At 47.3% G+C, this 21,782-nt stretch overlaps 1 protein-coding gene across 1 annotated transcript in view; it reads left to right on the forward strand.

Annotated features, from left to right (window-relative positions):
• Positions 1–3,111: 3,111 nt before the first annotated feature.
• Positions 3,112–21,782, forward strand: part of LOC115317823 — a 31,400-nt gene continuing 12,729 nt past the window's right edge. The window contains exons 1-2 of the mRNA XM_029977480.3: positions 3,112–3,228; positions 19,310–19,485. Coding sequence (XP_029833340.3) covers positions 3,112–3,228; positions 19,310–19,485 — 293 coding nt within the window. The remainder of the gene's footprint in view (positions 3,229–19,309; positions 19,486–21,782) is intronic.

The raw sequence follows: 21,782 nt of genomic DNA on the forward strand, positions 1-21,782 counted from the left end.
GGAGAGTCCGATTCTTTGTGTCAGTTTACTTCCCACTTCGTTGTGGGCGAGCAAGCTGGCGAGTTACGATTTGCGAACAACCAAACAAAACAAAAAAAGAAGAAACAAATATATACCTATATTTGAGTCCAGGTTTTAGGTGGCTCGAAGGAAGGTTTTGAGCATCTAAGAATTCCAGGCCTTGCATTTTGTAAATGCAGGCGACAGCGTGATTCCCGTAAACCTTATATTACTGGGAACATTTTTTTAAGGTTTTTGTTTAATATCTGAAGTTCCCACATTCTTTCCCCGCTGATGAAAACAAAATTGTAACGAATTACAACCATTCCCTTACGTAAACCAAGTAACTAAACTACTTTACAATTACTTTCTTAAACATATAATTATTCCCTTACGAAATTACTGATAAATATAAGGGATTAAAAGCAATTTCGTTACTTGTAACGGATTACGTAGAAGTCTGTCCGTGCGTATAATTAATTAACAAAACTCAAGTACCTGAATGAAATAAAGATAGTTTACTCAAGCATGCTGTACAATGAGGCATCTGGGAAATGCAATGTGACCAGAGCTTGAAAGTTCATGGCCACTAGCAAGTCAGAAATAAATGTCCGGGTAAAAACGTTATATTTCATTCTCCTCTTGTCAAATTCTCCTCGTACGTCCCAGACATTGGCCTTTATTCAAGTTAAATCTGCAGCAAATCGATAACACACAATAGAAAACTCCCAGCCTTTGCCGCCCTTGCCCCAGTTTTACCTTTACATCGACACGAGTCTGGCGCAGAGACGTTTCTTCTTTCAAACATGTAGCTAAACTGACGTCGAGACGGAATGCACATCTGCCTGTACGCACTTACATTGGCCTGTGTAACTGGAAGGCATGGCCGATTCACACAGGAACGCACGCTTACGGTTTCTTAATTTGAGGCTCGTTCATACAGGAAAGTTTGCTTTGGTTTTCTTAGAGTAGGCTATAACGTCACCAAGATATCCTCCAGAAATGCCTCCAATTTCGCGTTCAGGGCTTGTTCTTGAACTACCTTGCCGCGCTTATTGTGAAGCACATGCGTTCCGGTGACCCTCGGCGTAAGCAGTTGTGAGCACCCGTAATGCCACGTAACGTAAAGGAAGGGTGCTGTGTGAACCTTTCTTCACGTCATTAATAGAGTTTAATGCTTTCGGAGTTTTTATTTCTTCGAATGCAGTGGAGATTTTGTGTATTTCGGTGTCAATTTTCGATGTCGCACGAGAAATTGGTGTTTATCGGGCCTCATGGTGAAGAAACAAGGCACGAAATTCCTCAAGCTCTAGGGAGAGAACATATGGTCCTCTCCGGATTACTTGAAAAACGACCCGCTACCATTAAGAGAAGGAACCGAGATGTTATCAATAGACAAATACACCCGCCGACAATTCAGTGGGTCTGCGCTGAAAGCTATCACCGCTATCTTTGCTGGCTCAGCGTGTGCGGTGAAAAGAAGCTCGCCGCACTCGCCGAGCACGCAAAGATAGTGGTGACAGCTTTCAGCGCAGTGAGAGGCGCACTGCCGAAGCTGGGGGAGCGCCAATCGAGGGGCGTGAACACATCGAAGTAGGCCACGCACCCTCGCCCCTAGGCTCAATTCCAGGCGGCGCAGCCTGTACCGCGAGCCACGCGCTCCTGTGTTCGCATTTCATTTTTCCCCCATAGTACATCACACGGACGCATGCACACTAACAGTAGCACGTCCAGCGGAAACCACGAACCTGCAGCTAATATTCTCTGTGCAAATGTTGGTTGCACGAATATTGGTTGCAAATGTTGGTTATTGAATGAGTGGTGGTATGTGCCACTCTCACACACCGCCAATGATCCAGAAGCTTCTTCGTCGAGGTTAAATTACCAGGATAAAAGTGGACTCTTTGTTTATTCTTGCCTTCTCAAAGCTCGATGACGTAATTGTGAGTTCGAAACCTCGCGCCTATCGACAGTTGAGCGCGGCTCATGGATTGGACACGAGAACTGCGTGAGCACCCGAATTCGGTAGACTTGTACACGTTACTAAAAAAAGTAAGGAATTATATTTACAATAAAACAGGGCTAAACTGTAACTAATTACAGTTACAGTTACCCTTCCATAAAAGTAATTAACAGAAACCACAAAAAGTACTCCGTTACTTCCCCGGCTTACTTTTTACGTTACTATCCTAAGGTAAGACAAAGATCACAAGTGTTAAGGAAGCGTTTATAGTCGCCTCCAGTCACCTTTTTGTGACCTTAAGCAGCAGCGCTCTCGAAAGTCTGGTCCGCTGTCTTGCCCAGACGCGTACGTAGTTCAACTACTCTACTTAAGTTACTGTAGTTTAGCTATTTCTGAGTAGTTTAGTAACTTTGAATTACTTTTTTATTTCGGTAATTAGTAGTTCCCGTTAATTACTTTTTGAAAGTAACTTCTACTCAAATTACAAATTACTTTCGAATTAAAAAAAAAAAAGATTCCGCACATTAAAATCGAACCCACATCCTTCGCACGACAGTCAAGCACGCTAACCACTCAACCACGCACGCGCTCGCTCGGCAACGCGCGTGGCAATGCATGTCTTTTCTTCTTTTTTTTTTTTTTTTTTTTCTTTGTGATTTTAAGTGTTTCCTTTGTGCACCACAGGGAATTGCTGACTTCTCGGGCGAAATATTTGTGAAACCTGCTGGAACAAGGGAATTAATTTATAGCTCGACCGTGGTTTGTTTTTGCTTTTCCAGCATTTGATGTTTACTGGAGCATTTTGATAACCGGGAATTACTTTCTTTCACATTCTTCACAAAATAATTCTAAATTAAAAAATAAAATTATTGTTTTATTGAGGGTTTTTATGTAGTGCTAAGATTTCTTCTTTTTGCTGACAGCAGTGTGGGAAGCTGAAGACTTGACGGGTGTTTCGAGCAGCCCTCAGTCCTTCGCCTTTTCCCCAGTCTCGAAGTTTTGTTTTAAATTATGTTAAGCATTCACCAGCTTGATTGAACCCTAGCATTTTTTTGTTGAAAATTCTTACTTTTATATAACTAGATGTTTATATTTATTCAATAACAATATATTCTTATTACACACAATTTTGTCCCTAGGTTGACCAGATGGCATGGACATTGCAAGCCGCCTTCCTCTGTCTTCTGCTAAAACCCAGCTTGGTCAAGGCTGATTTTCAGACAGCTGTTGGTAATATAGACCACGCCTCTCACGCTATTAGGCTGGTAAGCAACATTGCTCTGTATTTTTGATAGGCGCTTCTTGATTTTAGCCAAAGCACAAGTATGTGTTTTCTATGTATTTGCATATTTTTGTTCTTCACTTTTTGCACGTTCCTTTTTGCAGTACAGCATCGCCAGCAGGTGATACTTACTATTTATCGACTACTTAAAACGGCTTTAATATAAAGTTTGATATTTTAAATTCTCGTTTCACACAATATGAGCGTCTATAAAATACGTGAGCTTTAGAACGAGAGTAGCAGTCTCTTAAATAGTGGTTTAAGGAGTTCCACGAAAGCAAAAAACACGGGATGCAGATGTCATTATATCGCAAGAGTCCCACAGTTGAACAGACAGCATCGTAATCTCATTCACTTATTTTTACATCTTATGTATGGCTGTGTTGATTCTCCTTAGTGAAGTATGCATTTGGTTCATTATTTCCGGCTTTCAAGCTGGGGAACTCGGTCAATCAGAGCTGACCTGGATGCCTAAAATAAACCCTGGGAGAAACATTGTGTCAATTATTTTCTTGGTCGAACATATAACCGAATGCATTATATTAATATTCAGTTAATGCTCACTTTCAATAAATGAATTGGTTATATCGGAATTCCGTTCTAAAGGGGCCGAGTTCAAAGAAACGTCTTTAACAATAAAATGTAAACTGCGCGGAACTGTTAGCGCGAACACAACTTCGGCACGTTTTCCCTTTTTACTTCGTTGCCGTAAAGTCAAAGCGCGCGAGCGCCTGAAGAAGACAGTTCCAAATTTTCCCAGTCTCATGCTTGCGCAAGGAAACCATTTGGCCCACTTGTGAAGTGGTCGTCAGTACAATCAAATATTGTTTTCCTCGTGGATTAACGGCAAATGAACCACCAACGTCACATGAAACACACTCCAAGCTTTACTTGCCATCAACCGACTGCATTAAACCTGATAGTTGGCCACCTCGTGGTTTGTACTTGTGAGATACTGTACAGCAACGTGCGTACGTATTTACATACTGCCTCATGCCGGACCACGTTGCAATTTAAGATGACTGGTCGTAAATTTTGCTTTAACTGCTGCGGTATGTCAGCAACTGCGGAATCATGCATAGGTTTATCTCATGAAGATGTTTGTTAGTTTTCGTGGTGTTGGTGTTCGGAATGGCGAGCCGCATGACTTGTCCGCCTGGGAGATGTTCCGCAGCAGGATGCGTCGCTGCTCAGGAAGTGAGTCAAGTCTCTTGGCCTCGCGGTGTAGGACGTACTTTCCTCTCTCAGTCGTTGTGCCACCTTCTGACAAAGTCCATGATACTGTTGGGCGTTCCATGTTCATCAATGCCCAAAAGAGTTTTCCACCGTGAATCTGGTGTGACCAAGTGCCACCAAGAAGCGATCCACCTGCATTTTCTGTCCGAGAAGCGGGGCACAGGACAACGGATCTGCCACATGGTTAGTCATATCACGCTTGCACACAACTGTGTACATGTAAAGATGCAGAGTAAAAGCGCATTGAGCGAGACGCCTGTTATAGTTTTGGAGCTGTTTTCACCAGAAGAAAGCCATGTGCAAAACGCTACGAAGCCTTGTCAAGGTGCGTGTCAAACTGATAAAGTATAAACATTCTCGCCAAGCATTCTTTTTCGGTCGTTGAATAATTCTGCTGTGCTGTGGTGAGGATGTGAGTTGCAAAGGAGACAGGACAAATAATGCTGGCATGTTCCCGCGGAAGAACCGCTCCCAGTTCGTAGTCGCATGCGCATGTCTGCAATTTAAACGAATGGTACAACTCGGGTAATTTAGATACGCGTTTTTTGTCACAATTAATCCTACAGAGACAAGCAAATCCGGGTTGTTGCTTTGTCTACAGCACCACTTAACCCTTTCCTGAAGCAATTAGCTCTCAGAGGCTCCGTTATCTCGGCGTATGCGAAATAAATTGCCCGTCGAAAGTAATCATCCCGAAATATGTCTGTATTCCCTTGACGTCGGGAAGGGGAGGGGGGGGGGGGGGTACTTCGTCATTGGGCGTAACTTATTCTCGTTCGGGCACAACGTGCCGCTATCGACAACCCTACCAAGACGGTTGATTATAGGCGAGGTAAACTGAACTTTAACTCGATGACTCGTTACGCGCCCGCCTGTCGCATTCGTTCGATCATAATGCGAAGGTGATCGAGATGATCCTCGAACATTCGGGAAAACAAACCTACGCGCTGTTCGCCATCGCAAACTCATGCTTCGCGTTACCCAGGTCAACGTCCATGAGGCGCTGAAAGCTGACGGGAGACTTGTACAAACCAAAGGGAAGGAAAACAAACCCCTGTGACAAATGATTTCAGTAATCTGTACGTCCGCTGGATGGACTTCAATTTGAAGGAATCTACGGCTGCAGTCGAGTTGTGAAAACAGTCGCAACACCAAGGGCATACATCACTAAGGAACTGATGGGGAATGGGAAATTGTCCCTGGTTGACACAACGTTTAGGTTCCAGTAATCGATACAAAGTCTTGCTGTGCCATCATTCTTTAAAGTGAAGACCACTGACGAAGCACCTGGGCTTTCTATCTCACGTACTGCGCCGGTGGAAATCATTTCTGCGTGCGCCGAATCAAGAAGTTCCCGCTTGTGGGTACGTGGGGGTCTCGCATTTCACCACCCAAGGAGAGGGAGGGGGGAGATTCGGTTAGTATCTGGTGGTGTATGTGATCGGTTTTCCCAGTTCTTTACGTGAGCATCGGCGAGAATGGCTCCAACAAGTGTGCTACCGGAACACTTGTTGGAGCTTTGTTGAAACTGACTGCCTGGGAGAAAATAACCCAGCCTCGCAAAGTCAAACGATTCCCGCAATCGGAAATACTATTTATCTGTTCTGGTAATAACGTTAGCTTAGTTTACATTCCCAACCGATACGCATCTTGAGCAAAATCTAATGTAAGTTGTTCCACTGAAACAAAGTCTCAACAAGAGATCATGGGTACTTGCGGCCATGATCCTCGGTAGCCGAGGCGGCCATATCGCGGGTATCTGATGAAGGCGAGTGATTTAATGAGGAGCGCCGTTATTCAACGCCGCAGCGGTGCAACGTGCTATTTCTCGTTTGGGCCTCCCAAAGCTCACGGCTGAATTGGCTATCCCGGGTATCTGATGATCAAGAATCATTTGATAAGGCCCGATATCCTTCAACGCTGAAGCTGTCCAACAGCCTAGGTCTAGCTCGGGTCTTCCGCAGCTAACACCAAAGTGGCGATTTCGGGCATCTGATGAGCGAAAGTGATACGACCTTTTCCTTCGACGTTCAGTGCCGAGGCGGGAAAACCATATGTCTCATGAGGAAGAATGATTTGAACGTGCCACCCATGAATCAGGGCAGAGGCAGGCTCGCCAGGTTGTTCCTAACCGTGAAAATGCATAAAAAAATGCTTGCCTCAACGAGAATCCCGCCCTTTGCCTCAACGATAGATGCTCGGAGTATCTCATGAGGTAGAGCGTAATTAGCGGCCTTCCCAGATTCTTGTTGTGCTAGCCGTACCTTTTTTCTGGTGGCCCGAAGGCGGCTGCGAGGGCTGGATCTTCAGGGCTACATTTTCCACGTTCTCCGGCAGATAGAACACCTTCACCACCGCGGCTTCTGGTTTGGGGATTCTCGCTGTATTCCCAACAGGACCATCCCGGTTGTCCGCACTGGGAATAGTGAAGCCATGTTTGGTTTCTATCATTCCTTCTGCTCGTGTGGGAAGGAGGATGTGAATTTCTGTCCTAATGCGTTACGTCTGGCCTCAGTACTTTCTGCGGGTAGAAAGATCGATTTGTCGCTACATCATTTTCCATCTGCGCGCTCGTGCAGACAACATTTTCGAGATTGGTATGCGAGCATATCGGGTTCGGAGAGCGGTATCTTCAATTGATTCATAGGACTCACTGCGACCTTTGTACTCCTTTGGGTGTCCAGATGAAGCAAAGGTTGGTTCAAGTGCTGCGCCTCTTGGGGAAGAACGTCGGTACAGGAGTTCAGCATCGGTGTCCGATTGAATCGTTGTTACAGCCCGTTTCTTGGTCCAAATTCCTGACAATACGCCCCCTGCCCCCTGCGATGTGGGTGGAAGCGTGGGTGGCTCTGACGGGTAGCCGGTGCTACTTTTTGTGCACGTGAGGCCGTCGCGTCAACTAGGTCATACAGCACCCGGAAGGCCCTTACAAATCCTCCGAGCGACTCCTGCGGGCGCTGTTTGCGCGCTCGGAGCTAGTCCCGCATTCGGATGTCGTAATCCGGTGGTAGGAACTCCGCTCGAATCGCGAAACAATATCCGCCAGACTTGAGAAATTTGTCTGTTCCTTTCTCCAGAGTCAATGTTGCCGGCAAAGAAAACTGCGCACTGTTTCACCATCAATTGCCGACGGAGCTTGGTACTCCCGGAGTTCCCTGATGAACGTCGCCACGGGCTTCCTATCTTCGTAGGCCGTTGGCGGTCTCTAGGGGTACACTCTAAGAAAAAAAGGGAGGAAAAATTTGAAACAGCGAATGTTCGTCCTTGTTGTGGACGCGCTTCCCACAGAAGGGAAGAACGGGAGTTAAGAAGGAAAGAACAGGCCGCGCTGCTCCTTGTTGAGTTAGCGCTGAGGGAGAACATCGCACTACCAACCAAGTAGTCGGAGGCGATCCCTTGAAAAAGCGAAGATATTTTTTCCGCTTTTTTACTTTACCAAATCAGAAATAAACAAGCCCAGACCGATGGACGAAAAATTAGACTCGTTATTATCCACTGACACCAAGGAAAATCATGAAAACATCATTGCTACAAACTGTATCAGCACGGTGTTTGATAAACAGGATTTGGGCACCAAGGTAGGAGTTAAGCCGTTTACGCAGAAACAAAGACGACAAGATCGGTCATTCAATCGTTTCTTTTTCCGTAACGTTTTTGACATTCATAAAAAAAGTAAACACATTACTCATAAGCAGCAAAGGTTTTAAACGAGGCCGACATTGCTGCGTACACTGAGCTTAAAATGCGGTTGTGATCAGCTGTGATAGTGACGGGCTTCGAGCCTCGGCATCTTCGGCCACATATCGAGCCTGGGCCGCCTCGGCCGCCTTGACAGCCGGGTCCTGACCCTGGCTCCTTCAACTGCAACCAGCGGTGCGAAGGCTACAACACTGTGACACTGCGAGGACTGCAAGTGAGTTGTGGCTTTTTGAGGTCCCTTTGTTCTCGCGACCGCTGTTCAGTGACTGTGGTGTGTCGTTTATCTTTACGTCGGCTGTGCAACGTTCGGTGTTGTCACCCCTTACCGTTTGCCAACTGCCCATCTCCTTAATTCTGCGTTTCCGGAGCTGCAGAAGCCGCGCAGCTGTTGTGAGCGAAGACGTGAACGGTCGCGGACGTTCTCTGTGTGCATGGGCGCCCGTTCGTTCTCGTTACCCCTTATCGCGTCAACCGACCATCACAGTAGTTTTGTGTTTCTGGAGCTGAAGATAGCAGTGCTGCTTTTGTGGACAAAGGGGTGAACGGTCACCGACGTTCCATGTGTGCAACGGCCCTCGGACGTGTGGGTGCAAGGAGGGGTTGGAGGAAGTTGTAGCGTTCTACTTCTGGAAAAGACGCAAGAATAGAAGAGAATTTTCTCCTCCGGCCACTCACCACCCTCCGAGAATATTTCCGCGGGCGCACATACCTGCTTGTCGAGGTATCCGACCAGCTTGCTCAAAGCCAATTGGTCCAAGGCCAATTTGCCTATAGATAACTTGTAAAATATGCCACACCGTCATAGGCCGATATGCAGATCCCAACTCGCCGAAGACCAGTTTGTTTCGTAGGTTCGAGAGAATTTAAGAGGAACCGACTTATTATTGCCGTTTCTTGCTCTACATTTTCGCCCCTCTGTTTTATTTCGTTCTCTTCGCATGTTCAAGTACAAGGTATTACCGGGAGAATGATGAAATGCGAACGGCGGAATATTGGTTTCCGATACACACTGCGTAACCTGGCATCTGTCTGGGAGCTCATCAAAATGTGCGTTAGGAGCGAGGGTACGACTCCTACAAACCCAATTATCTACTAGGAATTGCAAGACCAGGGGTGCACAACTAAAAAATTAGGGGGGGGGGGGGCAAAATTATGTTAATTTAAAGCTGTCCAAGCAGCACCAAGTGCGACGCGTTGCACATGTTGGCTACGGTCAGGCTTCCGATATCAGCTGTCATCGCACTCGTTTCCGTCCGTAGCATATCTGGCAATGTCATGTCCGTCATGGCAGATCGAAGGCGGTTCTTGCTCAAAGTCATTGGTCATTAGCTTGCATGCCATAGCATGCAGGTGGTTTGGGCAGTTATAGGTGCGATGACGCCAGTACATTCAAGACTCGAGAGCCGCCTTCTGCCCGTGACAAATGAGACTGCGAAATCTACGTAGCTACGACTCTCCTTCGGATTATTTGTCAGTGCGTCTAATGTGCTACATTGCCAAGTGCGTCAACACTTGATCGCCTCTTTCTGTTTCTCCGCGCATTACCAACATGCTGAGGCGCTGCTCTTTGTTTTGAAAGTGATCATGAACTACTACTCTGTGAACGGTCGCCGATGTTGTCATGTGTCCGAGAGTCAACCGACGATCATCTGATGATCATCCTAGTTCGTGTCTATGTGCATCACCAGTATCGCTAGAACAGTGCTGTCTATACTGGATTTGGTTGTATTTCGCAGTAAGATACCGCATGCTCCCTGGGTGTTCTATTTTATATTTCAGTGTTTGAAACAGGCGTTTGTGCGACTATGGTACAATTGATCAACCTGCGGATAGTCATGTTGTGACGCTGAACTAGACCGTAACTTTCATCGTACTATGGCCAATATTGCTGTCGTCTGCCTCAAATGCCATGCTAGCCGCAATTTGGGTGCTCTCGAAAAAAAAAAGCTGAACAGCTCTGAATGATTGCGGAAAAGGTACGTGTCCTTGTCTTCAAGCAGTGGCGTTTGTTAGTGGTCGGGGGTCGAGACTCCTCCAGGCATTCTGCGCCGTTCTTGTTGGCGCTCCCAAGGTAGCAGAAGGCTCTCAACTGCGCGTCGACTTGACCAAGCTGAACCAGGTCATCCTCCGAGAGCAGCATATAATTCCAACCGTTGACCAGGCGCCCGGGTTGCTGGGAAGCGCCACCGCCTTCTTGAAACTGGACACAATGTCGATTTCACAGGGCACGCCTCTTCGAAAGCTGCCAGGAGTACATGACGTTCATTACATCCATCGGGCGATTCTATTACCGCTGCTTGCCCTTTAGAATCACGTCGGGCCCCGAGGTGTTCCAGAGCCCGATGTCACTCATTCTCCAGGAAATTATAGGATGCGTCAACATGCTAGCCGATATTCTGGTGTTTGCCAGAGACGGGTCTAAACCCGACAGCAGACCCCAAGTTGCCCTCGAGAGACTACAACACACGGGCGCTACGCTGAATGCCTCCAAGTGCCGCCTCGGGGTGTCGTCCCTCAAGTTCCTTGGTGTGGTATTGTGCACCAAGGGCATAGCACTAGACCCCGACAAGGTCCCCCCACAATCACCGGTACGCCATTTCCGACAGATGTGCAACACGTGCGGAGCCTTTTTTGGAATGCTGAACCACATCTGACATTTCTTGCTCAGCCTATCCGCCGCCACTGCGCCAATCAGCCTCGTCACGGAGAAGGACACGGTCTGGACATGGGAGACTGGTTAAGATTCAGCCTTCGACTCGCTCAAGGGGATTGTGGCATCCAGAACCTGCGTGGTTCAATAGAACTCAGAGTATCCAGCAACTGTTTGTACGGGCACCAGCTCGTAGGGCCTGGGCATCGTCCTCCCGCAGGAGCAACATCTGGTGAGCGACGATCGGTTGCCGCGCCGCGATAACCGATGACGTCGCGGTCACTGACTACTGCCGAACAGCAGTACAGCCAAATCGAAAAAAAGCGCTGGGAGTCCTGTGGGCCATTCACAAGCTGTAAAAGCTCTGCGCACTCTGAGCTCTTTTGTCGAAACCAACCACCAGCCAATGGTCCGATTGTTGGGCTCCACCGAGTTAGACCTCATGTCTTGTCGCGTCCACCGGTTCCGCATCCGGCTGCTGCGCTGCAAGTTCATGGTGGAGTATGCTCCTGGCGAATGCCTCGCCACCGCCAGTAAGTTGTCTAGAGATCCCAAGGTCCCCGCTCCTGCTGCGTCTACTGCGGACGGCGTCAAGCTCTTCGTTTCACAGGTCGTGACTGCAAAGTCTGAAACAAAAGGAGAAGAAAGATAGCACCATTGTATTTTCCTCCATTTCAATGACGCGCCCCCAAGCTGATCCTAGAAGCGGGGAGGAACAAGACGTCTTCCTTCTTTCCGAGGCTGACGGGAGGAAGGTTATTCCACCTCATCTTTGTAAGATGCCCTAGGCTTTGTGACTTCTTTATTATTATCCTTCAGACAGGCTACACGTGCAGTTTGATCAGCAGTATTTGTCTGCGCACTCATGCCCATGCATGCAGCACGGCAAGCTACCCGAAATTGTGAACCTCTGTATGTCAACCACAGGGCGTCCATATCATATTCTCCCAAGAACGCAGAGCAGTATGCTAGTTTCTACCCTTCATTTCGTCAAATAAGTAAACGAAGCATTCATGAACCGCCAAGTTTCAAAATGGTGCTACGTACACCGGTCGCGGTGGATGAGCAAGATCACCCGTGTCTGCTTGAGCCTATTTGAGTGTCTCGACGGTGACCCCGTGACTATGGTGACCGTGACATCCACTGTTGCAACGACTCTGCCTGTTATTAGTCTGTGCTTCTACCGTACTACGTTTCTATCGAGTGTGTCAACCAATGATCACCTTGTGCTTTGTTTCTCCACACATAACGAACATCGCTTTGGGAGTACTGCCAGTTGTGAGAGTGGCCGTGACCCAAGACGCGGACCGTCGCCGATGGAACCATGTGTCCCTGTGTAACCGATGATCATCTATCGTCTTGTTAGTTTGGCTCCTGCGCATAACCAACATTGCTATGGCAGTGCTCTCTACTTCCAACGTGGTTGTGAACGAAGATGCCAACAGTCGCCGAGCTCACCTTCAGTTTGGCAGGAAGTTGACGTATGTTCTTTGCTTCCGCGATTCTATTTCAGGTTTCAGCGCTTTAGGGAACGATATGTGCGGTTACTGTGCAGTCAGTGTACCGGTGGATAGTCATGTTGTGAAACTGACCGAAACTATAACTTCGATCGAGCATTCCGCGTATTGTTTTGACTGCCTCTTCCAGCTTGCTTCTTGTGAGCATAAATAGGTTGAGACCTATGTGGTAGTTCGTTTTTCTTTTTTTTTATTATTTCCGGCCTGGGAATTGTGATGGGAAATGTAAACCAGCTGCCATATGTGTGTTCCCACTTACTTTGATGTTAAAGGACCAAACGTTTCTCTCTCCTTTTTAAAATTATTTCTTTTATTCCCCATATCACCCTCCCTCTAGTCAAGGTGGCCATCCGGGACAAACAAACCGGGGTAATTTTCATTTTCCTGTTCTGATATTTCTTCTTTATCACCTCGAGCCGAATTTCGGTCTTCTCTCCCCTCGTAGACTGCTGGCAGGCAAACTGTGGTGTATCACTTTGCAGTCTTTGGTTTCCCAGCGCCACTGTGGTTCTTTTCCTATTGGTTGTAAAAGAGATTGCTACCATTTTCTTTTTAACGCTTCCTGGAATTTTGAGCCTCAGCAGTCCAGAAAATATTCAAACTGATGAGTGGTGCTTGGTTTTGAGAGCACGCTCTATGATCCACGTTTTTTCGCACTTTATAATGTCAGATATGTACTCTCAGGGTTCCCACTTTGGAATCCGTACGGCATTCTTAGGCAACATTCCACCCCTGCCTGGTTTTGAGCTCCCGTTGAATTCTGTGGCACTCAAAACGATGGAACTTGTTAGACAAAGTTGCTTGCGAAGAATTGCCGAAACACCTTGGAAACTAATCTTCAGCGACCCTTCGATATCACTATCAGTCAGCCGAGGAGCCTCCCTAACGAGCCTGTCCGCAGCAGCAGCGTTTTCTTCGGTGACAGCTGTTGAAAGTCCTCCAGTGCGCTTGTCGCCTTTGAGAGAGGCGCAGCCACGCCTTAACTCACTGAACCAACACAAAGCTGTTGTACGTGATTGTGCAGTGTCCCTAAAACCAAATCAACACATTTTCTGTAATTCCGAGTCATTTCAGCTGCTTTTGAAATTGTAACGTGCCACCGCTCGAAAATCTTGTCTCTCGATGTCCAACACCGAAGTCACTTGAAGAGACGGGTCGTAACATGCCCAAGTCTACAGCTCGCACAAGGCGGCATTGTTGCAGACAATGGATGGCTTTTTTTAGCGACCGTAGAGTACTAAGCATCCACCCATTCGGCACTAAGCGCCTACCCCCGAAATTTGAAACATCCAAAAAATATGCACGGTTCATATATATGCACTATGCGTCCAATTCCTATTTTTTCGCGGTTATCTTCAAATTTTGAGTTGGCGCTTGCTCAGAATTTCACGGTAGGAACGAGGGTGGCTTCAATTGCTGCACAAATAATTTTTGTCTCTGTCTTATGTGTTTGCCTCAATTCCAATCCTCTGTAATGACCTACGCATAGTAATAGTAAATGTAAACTTTATTTGCACGATCTGTGGTCCTGTACAACGTCTTGGGCGACCTGTGGTCCTGGATGACACGGCTTTACAGAAATGTAAAACCCCGTAAGCAGCGCGCCTGTCAGCCAATCGCCAAAAGATTAGAAGAAGGATGGTAAAAACAAAGAAACCCAAAATATAACTAAGTAAGAGGGCTAAGTCAAGAGCCGAGGGAGTTCAAGACACAAAGTTTGCGATTCTTCACGAATTTAAGGGAGGGGCGTCCGAACGCCGAGTGGGACCCCGAGAAAGTCCCGAACTGCAACCGGCAACAGCGCGTTTTTATGCTGTTCTGTTTTAGAATATAAAGGCACGGGATGTCCTGTCCGCTTACTGAGTCGAACCACTGAGATGTAGAGCCTTTGAGTGACCCGTTCATGGTTCAGCAAACCCAAGTCACAATGTGGCGGTGCTTTACCTCCTGCCACTTCGAACTCTGCAACCACGTCTTGTATGAGGGAAGCGTATCACGTCGGCGGTCGGGACAAGTGAACAGTGTCCGAATGCCGCGGTGTTGCATATCCTCCAGCTGGGAAGTCAAGCGGACTCGACTTGGGTGCCGTACATATGCGCAGTGCTCCGGCTTCGGTAGAATCAGTGCAGTGTAAAGCAAGTCTTGGAAAGTCAAAGAATTTCGACAACCGTGTCATAAAGCCCAAAGTGCACCGAGCTTTAGCTACTGTTTGAAATATGGAGAGATAAGCCGGGTGCTGGTGCAAATGTTACAAGCGTTACTGCAGTGATTGACACGCATTGCACCTTCCGTAAGGGAGATCCTGAGATAGTGTACAGGGGAATATACTGGTAGTCTTGGTGCTGTGGAAACGCATCACTCTGCACGTATCATCACTCATGATCATGCAGTTTGCATGCGCCCACCCTGAAAAGCAAGTGATGTAGCCGTGAACGTAGACAGAGCAGTCAGGAGAAGTGATGCGGGCGACAATGGACCTGTCCGCTGCATACTGTTCAAGAAGGGTGTTACTGTTTTGCGGCATGTCGTTAACATAGAACAAGGAAAAAGTTGGGCCAAGTACGGAGCCTTGTCAAACTCTAGAAGGAGCTGGATAGCTTTGGGACATTCACCCATGGTAGCACGCGTCGTGTATAGACGCTTTCAGGCAGCTGTGCATGGGCGCCGCCATAACCGACCTTCAGTTTTTGTTGCCTCTTATTTCGTTCGCTCCACTTCATCATTACCACAGCAGGACAGGTTATTGCCATTTTAAGTGTTACTGTGTCCCTCTCCCCAGCATAGGCCCTGTGGAGACTCGTCAACGCCCGCTTCAGTGGCTCGGCATCTCGATAAGACAAGAAAAGGTCGGCTATGGAGGCTCAATCTGGCGCGCGCTGAAAGCGCCTATAACCCACCATAAAGCGAGTCAACCAAAGAAGTAGTGAAGCTCGGACACCAGTCTAAGCGGCTTTCCTGATCAGGATGGCGTGATCGAACATATCAAGCACATTACTGTGATTCAGTTGAATGAAGTCAGCAGGGATGCGACCGTCGATACTGCTAAAAGTTGAGAAAGTATGTTTAATAAAATAGAAAACAATTAAAAGAAGGCTAATGCATAGTATATTACGGGACCCGTCCAACACCACGAGACACACATTTTCAATCGGTCTCGTTCTGGCTTCACGTGCTCTTCTTAAAACACCACGATGGTGATTTTTGGCTCTCTGTATAAGCCACACGACAACCCACGGCGAAATATGACTTGCTGGCTGTCCTCAGGCAGTTAGACTTAGTCACGTTGTCTTCGAAACGTTTTGGTTTCGAAGACAACGTCTTCGAAACCAAAACTTTCTTTGATTTTCTTCTTGCTTTCGTTCTAACTGGGATTTTTTTTCTTCTGCTTCTTCTTAACTAGGATCATTGAACTGCTGTACTCCCACTCGCTTCAGCGCCCACCCAGACGCGTTCTATCTTTAGGTGCCGACGGGGAGGGGGGGGGGGGGGGTTGTTTTATCGACTATTACAAATAATTACCTTGTTTAAGCCTACATTCTGCTTGAAAATGTATGCCTTCAAACATTTAGATAATTCTTATCAACAGACTTGCGTGCGAGAGCAGTAACTTATTTGCAATATTATTTCTTCTTGGGCAGTCATTGCGGAAATAAGTGCCTTATGTCCGCACGGTATATACGTCTGGGGCAGCGAACGGCGTTAGCGATGAGGGGTTCTGTTTTGCGTTATGTATGTGTGCGTTTTCACATTGTTATGTATGTGACCGTGTTGTTGAGTGCGTTTGTGCGTTATGTGTATCTGCGATGTCTCTTTCAGCGCGAATCGAAGGGGAGTGTGAAAGTGCAAGTTGCGTGTGTTGTAACACCACTGGAATAAGATTTTTTTTTTCTTACAAATATTGAATTGGACGGTACCAGAGTCACCTTTTCCTTAAACGCTGTATTAATATGTCTATAACCAGCGTATGTAGAGTTTGCTTGCTCGCGCTATGGTGCCTGGATCGCGTCTTTGACTGGTGTGTTTAGCATTCTATCCCGCCCATTCGTCAGAAGTGGTCCCGAAGTGGCAACAAATGACGTCAAAGATGCCCGAGTGTCATGCTGTATCCGGCCGCGATCCTGGCGGTTGGCCGCAGAAATGCTGGCGAAAAGCACGAGCGAACGAGAGTGTCGCTGTCGTCACGGCGTCCCAGGCGTCCCAACTTTCAGCTGCTGTAGCTTCTGTTGACTGTCACAGTGGAGAGCGACCTGCAGCAGAACAGGCGTCTGCCGTATATACCTCAACTGTTAGGACGCCGCTAGGATCGCGACCGGCGGGCAGCATGACACTTGTATGACGTCCTCAGGCGCAAATCGAGGGACCACTTTTTTGGCCGCGGTGAACACACCAGTCGGAGACGCGTTCCAGGCACCATACTCGCTCTATCTGGACGTGAACGGTGCAACTGCCTTCGTATTTTCTTTCGGATGAGGTTCGCATCATCCGGCAGCATACTTCTGGTGAGTTATAGAGGATCTTTCGACGCACTGTATCGGTTGCGTGAAACTACGTATCGGTCCTAGAGCTCCGTATTCGCTATGTACGATTTGCGACGGAGGAATTGCCATATATGAACGAGCACGGGTAATTGATGCGAAATTCACTTACCACTGTGGCTCGATCCGTTTCGGCAAATGTGTGCACGACGCGGAAATGAATTCAGGGAGGAGATTTCCTCCCCTGTACGGGCAGATGGATTTGCCACGACGTGCAAACCTCGATTTCCGTGGTCATTGGGTGCTCACTGTGCCCTGAAACTGTCGGCTCGATTCGGGTGGGCTTGGTCGCTGCTAGGCAGTCAACGCGGTGCTTTTCTGTCCAGTGTTGTCGAGCAAGTAGTGGCAGACCGCCACTGAGCGGGAGGTTTTTGTCTGTCTTGTGTCTATCGGAACTTTTTTCGTTGCGGTGGAACTGGTGGAACGTTGAAGGCGTGCCGGAAGGTCCTATAATAGACGATCAATTAGGAGCCGTCAATTTTTGAAATACGTCTCTGAATCGACGAAGGACGAACTTTCCTCTCTTGTTGAAGGGGGCAAGGCTACTCCATTTCTGAAGGAACATTTGTGTCAGACTCGTTCTTCCATTTACGGAGGACTCTGCTGGCCCTTTTTCCTAAGAGCGTAAAAGGGGGCGGGAAACGGGGGGGGGGGGGGGGGGGCTGCAGCAGGGCGGGGCGAGACCTGCGTCATCTGCTCCATTTATAATTGAAGGAGCACGACAGTGGCCATTCTTAGTTATCCAAGATCCCCCTCTTATGAAACGTCTGCCGGGACAAATGCCGCCAGATTATTGTCTCGTTCTTGGTTCACTCTAAAAAAAAGGCTATCACCTTACACCCTTTTGTCCCATATAATGCACCCCCAAACTTCAGTTCGGCGTACAGCGCCCCATCGACGAAGAGCCGGCCCCTAATTTTAAGAGGGGCTTGATAACGGTGCGATATAACTTATTAAATGGCTAAAGTACGTATCAAAGACGACAGAAAGAAAACACAGGTTTTGCAGTGGGGCCAAGAAAACCTTGATTATTTTGTTTTTGTAGTCAGTAAAACGTACATTAGCTATTTAAATAAGTGGCACCACACAGCTATAAAGCCTCTCGTGCAAGTTTGTACCGTCAGATCGGCATCAGTTTGCTGTACGTCGAACTGAAGTCTTGAGGTGTGTTATATTGGACAAAGGGTGTAGGAATACACCCTTTTTTAGAGTCCATACTGAAGGAACGCGTCTCCGCTAGTTCGCCGAGTGGCCTAAGAATCTAGTCGCTCACGCTTTCGTCGGCGTCCTCCGTAGATTACATCTTTTATTAGTGGGAGGCTCTGAAGTTCACATGAGCTTAGGCTGGGGTGATGAGGCTTCATCTGTGCCCGTCGCTTATCGAAAACTCGGCAAGTTCTTCATGAGGGCTGCCGGATTTATGACAGTTACTTCTCCTTCGCTGTCTCCACCAAAGGGGTCGATACTAACTTTTTCGGGGAAAGAGACGTCACGGAAAGTCACCTGACGTCATGTGGCCTATTTGGGAGAAGAGCGAGTTGGTTCAAGTCACGGGTGAAAAAAAAAATAAAACAATTAAAACTGGGACAACACAACCACATCTTTCATGAGAGATGTGAAAGATGTGGTCGTGTTGTCCCAGTTATTACTGTTTCATTCTTTCTTCGTCCATGACCTATACAGCTTGGGGAAATTGACGGCACGTGAACTATACGTCAAATCAGTTTTAACGCTAAATTTAGCGGATTCAGGTTCCACACTAAATTTGGCGGTAAAATTGACGTCACTTGACCCATGCACCTATTCAGGTTTCTCGCTAAATTTAGCGGAATCGAGTTGTCCACTATAAGTCACGGAAAATTTACGTCCGTGACCTGTGCACCCAGTTCGGGTTCCCTCCAAATTTAGGGGAAAACTTCACGCGACGGGACTTATACAACAATTCAGTTTTCCGCTAAATTTAGCGCAAAAATTTACGTCGCATGACCTCTGCACCAATTCAGTGTCCCCGCAAACTTTGGTGTAAAAAGTGATGTCACGTGATCTTACATCACGGGACCTCCAGACGAATCCAGGTTTCCCGCTAAGTTTAGCCAAAAAATTAACGTCACGTGTCCAATGAACTAATGAAGTTTCCCCGCTAAAATTGGCGGGAAAAGTTACCTCACGATAACTTTTAGGTGCCTCCTTCGCTGAAAAATATATGGGCTCCAGTTTTTGTACTTCGAGACCGAATGCCTTTCCACGTGGGCAACGATAAATGCTGTCGCATTCAGTGATAATCACCCCTCTGGTTTCTACAATTTATTTTCTTGTTTATTTACATTTAGATACCATAATCTGAAGTAACTGCAATCAACTCAATTTTTCATTTAAATTTTAGTGCACACAATATGGATTAATTGAACGAAAACTCTTGTTCATCAGCTATTTTCAGAACGCAAGAAGTTTTATGTGGCTGGAGGTACATTCGAGGAAGACCCCCTTTTGATAAAGAACTCCGGATTACCATTCAAGTGTGGAGAAGTACAAACTAGAAAAAATTCCCAAGAGATATTTTCCCTGGAGCGGAACATTTATTACGAGAGACTTCCAAAAAAATGGTATGTACTTAAGGTTTATGTAACTAAAAATATCTTCGAAGCTTGTAGAATAACTTCTGCTGCTATCCGCCTCGGAGAAGGACAAAGCGGACTGGTTCAAAAACACGTATCCATTTTATTAATGCGTTAACATTAGTACCTACATGACAGCTAAAAGCTGATGATGTCGGTCTGCAGACAAAACAGTGGAAAGGGAAGCGAGCCGCGTAGAGAGAAGAGTGACGAAGGACAAAGGCGAGAGGGAGGCGACGTCACGGGGCGGGAGCCAATGCGCGCGCGGGAAGCCGGTGAATGGCGAAAGCAGCGTCAGCCAGCGGATGCCGCTGTTAAGCCTGCAAGGCGGACGAACGAGACAGAAAAGCAGAAGTAGCGTCTAGCTCGGCTGGCCAAAATGCGGCGCAAGAAGCGTCAACCTCACGCGGGTTGCGCGCGACAGAGGCTGGGATGAAGTGGAATCAGCGAGCCCACTTCGCCGGGAAAATAAAATAGAGGAAGAGCCATGCGTGGATCCTTAGAGAATGCGTTAGCACGACACTTGGGAAAGCCCACATGCGTCCTCTTTTGCTAAACGCTAACACTGACGGTCATGCTAAAGTATTCCCTATAGGCACACTCGACTATCTGACCTCACGCCACAGCGGTAGCGCTGCTGTGGGCACTGCGCATGCGCAGATGCTTCATCCCGGGCGAATTTGGTTTCTGCGCACATGCAGTGCCCACACTCTAAGTGGGAAAACACGGGCTTGTTTGTAAACAGTGTGTAGGTCGATTGACTGTTATCGCCCGCGCCGCGACACAGATAAGCCTCGCGCATACTTCTGCGCAGGTCTTTATCAACGGCCGAGCTGCGCTCGCATGACCGATTACGCGTGGCCTCCTCAGGGTAGAGATCACGAGAGATGATTTTAGAGGGGGGCAACATGGTCGAATGCTGTGGATTGCCAGGTTGCCGACACGCTTCTTTTATTAAAACAATTAAAGAAAAGGTATGTACATAATTGAATGGACTGCTTCCATAAAGCCCCTGCATGCAACGCGGCGCGCGTCGCACTCTGGGAACTAGTTGGCCAGGGAGGAGAGTGGCATGGTTTCGGTTTCGTTCGACACGTCGACAAGAGGTGACACACAGAACGTGGACTATTAACGGCCGTTATCTCATGCTTCCTGATGCCGAGAGCGTCATTTGTGGTCTCCAAACTAACCTAAATGGCCAGACCTTGAAGCTTTAGCACAACCAATAAGTATGCATACGTCGAGCTCGAGCCTTTACATTAGTATTGTTGATCAGTTTGTTTTGTGCGTCCATAGACGAAATATAACTTTTTGCGATCACTGTTTTTCTTAATACGCCTGAGCACGCGAGATAAAACTCGAGGCACCATTGAAAGTCTCCATTTGAACACACTTATCATCTCTTACCTGCACTGCCCCACAGCACTGCACGAAGTGAAGTTTCCACCCGCTTGCATTCCACTAATATTCAACATCGCGTATGCGCATAAAGTTATCCTGCAACCATATAGGCACATTTGCACGTACAAACCGTTTTAAGAAAGCAAAAGTCGAGCACTTGTGTGAAGAATGTCGCACCGTTCACCGGAAGGGCTCCGGACGGGCATGAACCCCTATGCGGTGCGCCAAGCGAACGAAATCATTCAAAGCGCGTTTGTCATTTGCTAATGGCTGTAATATTTGTTATGTGTTTGCTTTCTTCCTGACTGAGTATGCCGAGATAATTTCAGACACACCGTTCAGACACAAATCTTGGGCGTCAGGAAAAGCTTTAAAAAGGCTTACCGAGGAGTAGGGGACGCTTGCTAGGGCCTCCGTCGTAGGTAGCCGATCTCAGCGTTTGCGAAAACTTAATCTTCTATCGGCATAAAATTTGAGTGTGAGATATGTGATGACACGAGGAAGACATCATAGTAACTTTTGTGCAGTAGTGAGGTCGATTTTATTGCGTTTCCTTAAAAGTTCATGCGCCAACGCTGCGCTCAACCTTGACAATCTTATGAAGATGCGGCTTGCTTTTCACCCAATGAAGTAACAAGAAGCGGACGTTTAGCAAAAAAAAAAAAAAAATACGTGTAGGGCTCAGGGTGACCAAATTTCAGATATAGTTCACTAGTACTAGACGAGATTTGAACTGAAATATGCACTCGTGGGGTGCGGTGACTAAGCCACGTCTTATTACGTTTGCATACGCACGCACAATATCTGGTGTTTTGGGAACCAAGGAAAGTGCCCCGGTCTTCGTTTTGTATCGCTCGAGAATGAGTGTATTGTACATTCGTGAA

This window comes from Ixodes scapularis, unplaced genomic scaffold (genome assembly GCF_016920785.2).
Source record: "Ixodes scapularis isolate PalLabHiFi unplaced genomic scaffold, ASM1692078v2 PGA_scaffold6__148_contigs__length_123643588, whole genome shotgun sequence".
In the NCBI taxonomy this organism is placed as follows: domain Eukaryota; kingdom Metazoa; phylum Arthropoda; class Arachnida; order Ixodida; family Ixodidae; genus Ixodes; species Ixodes scapularis.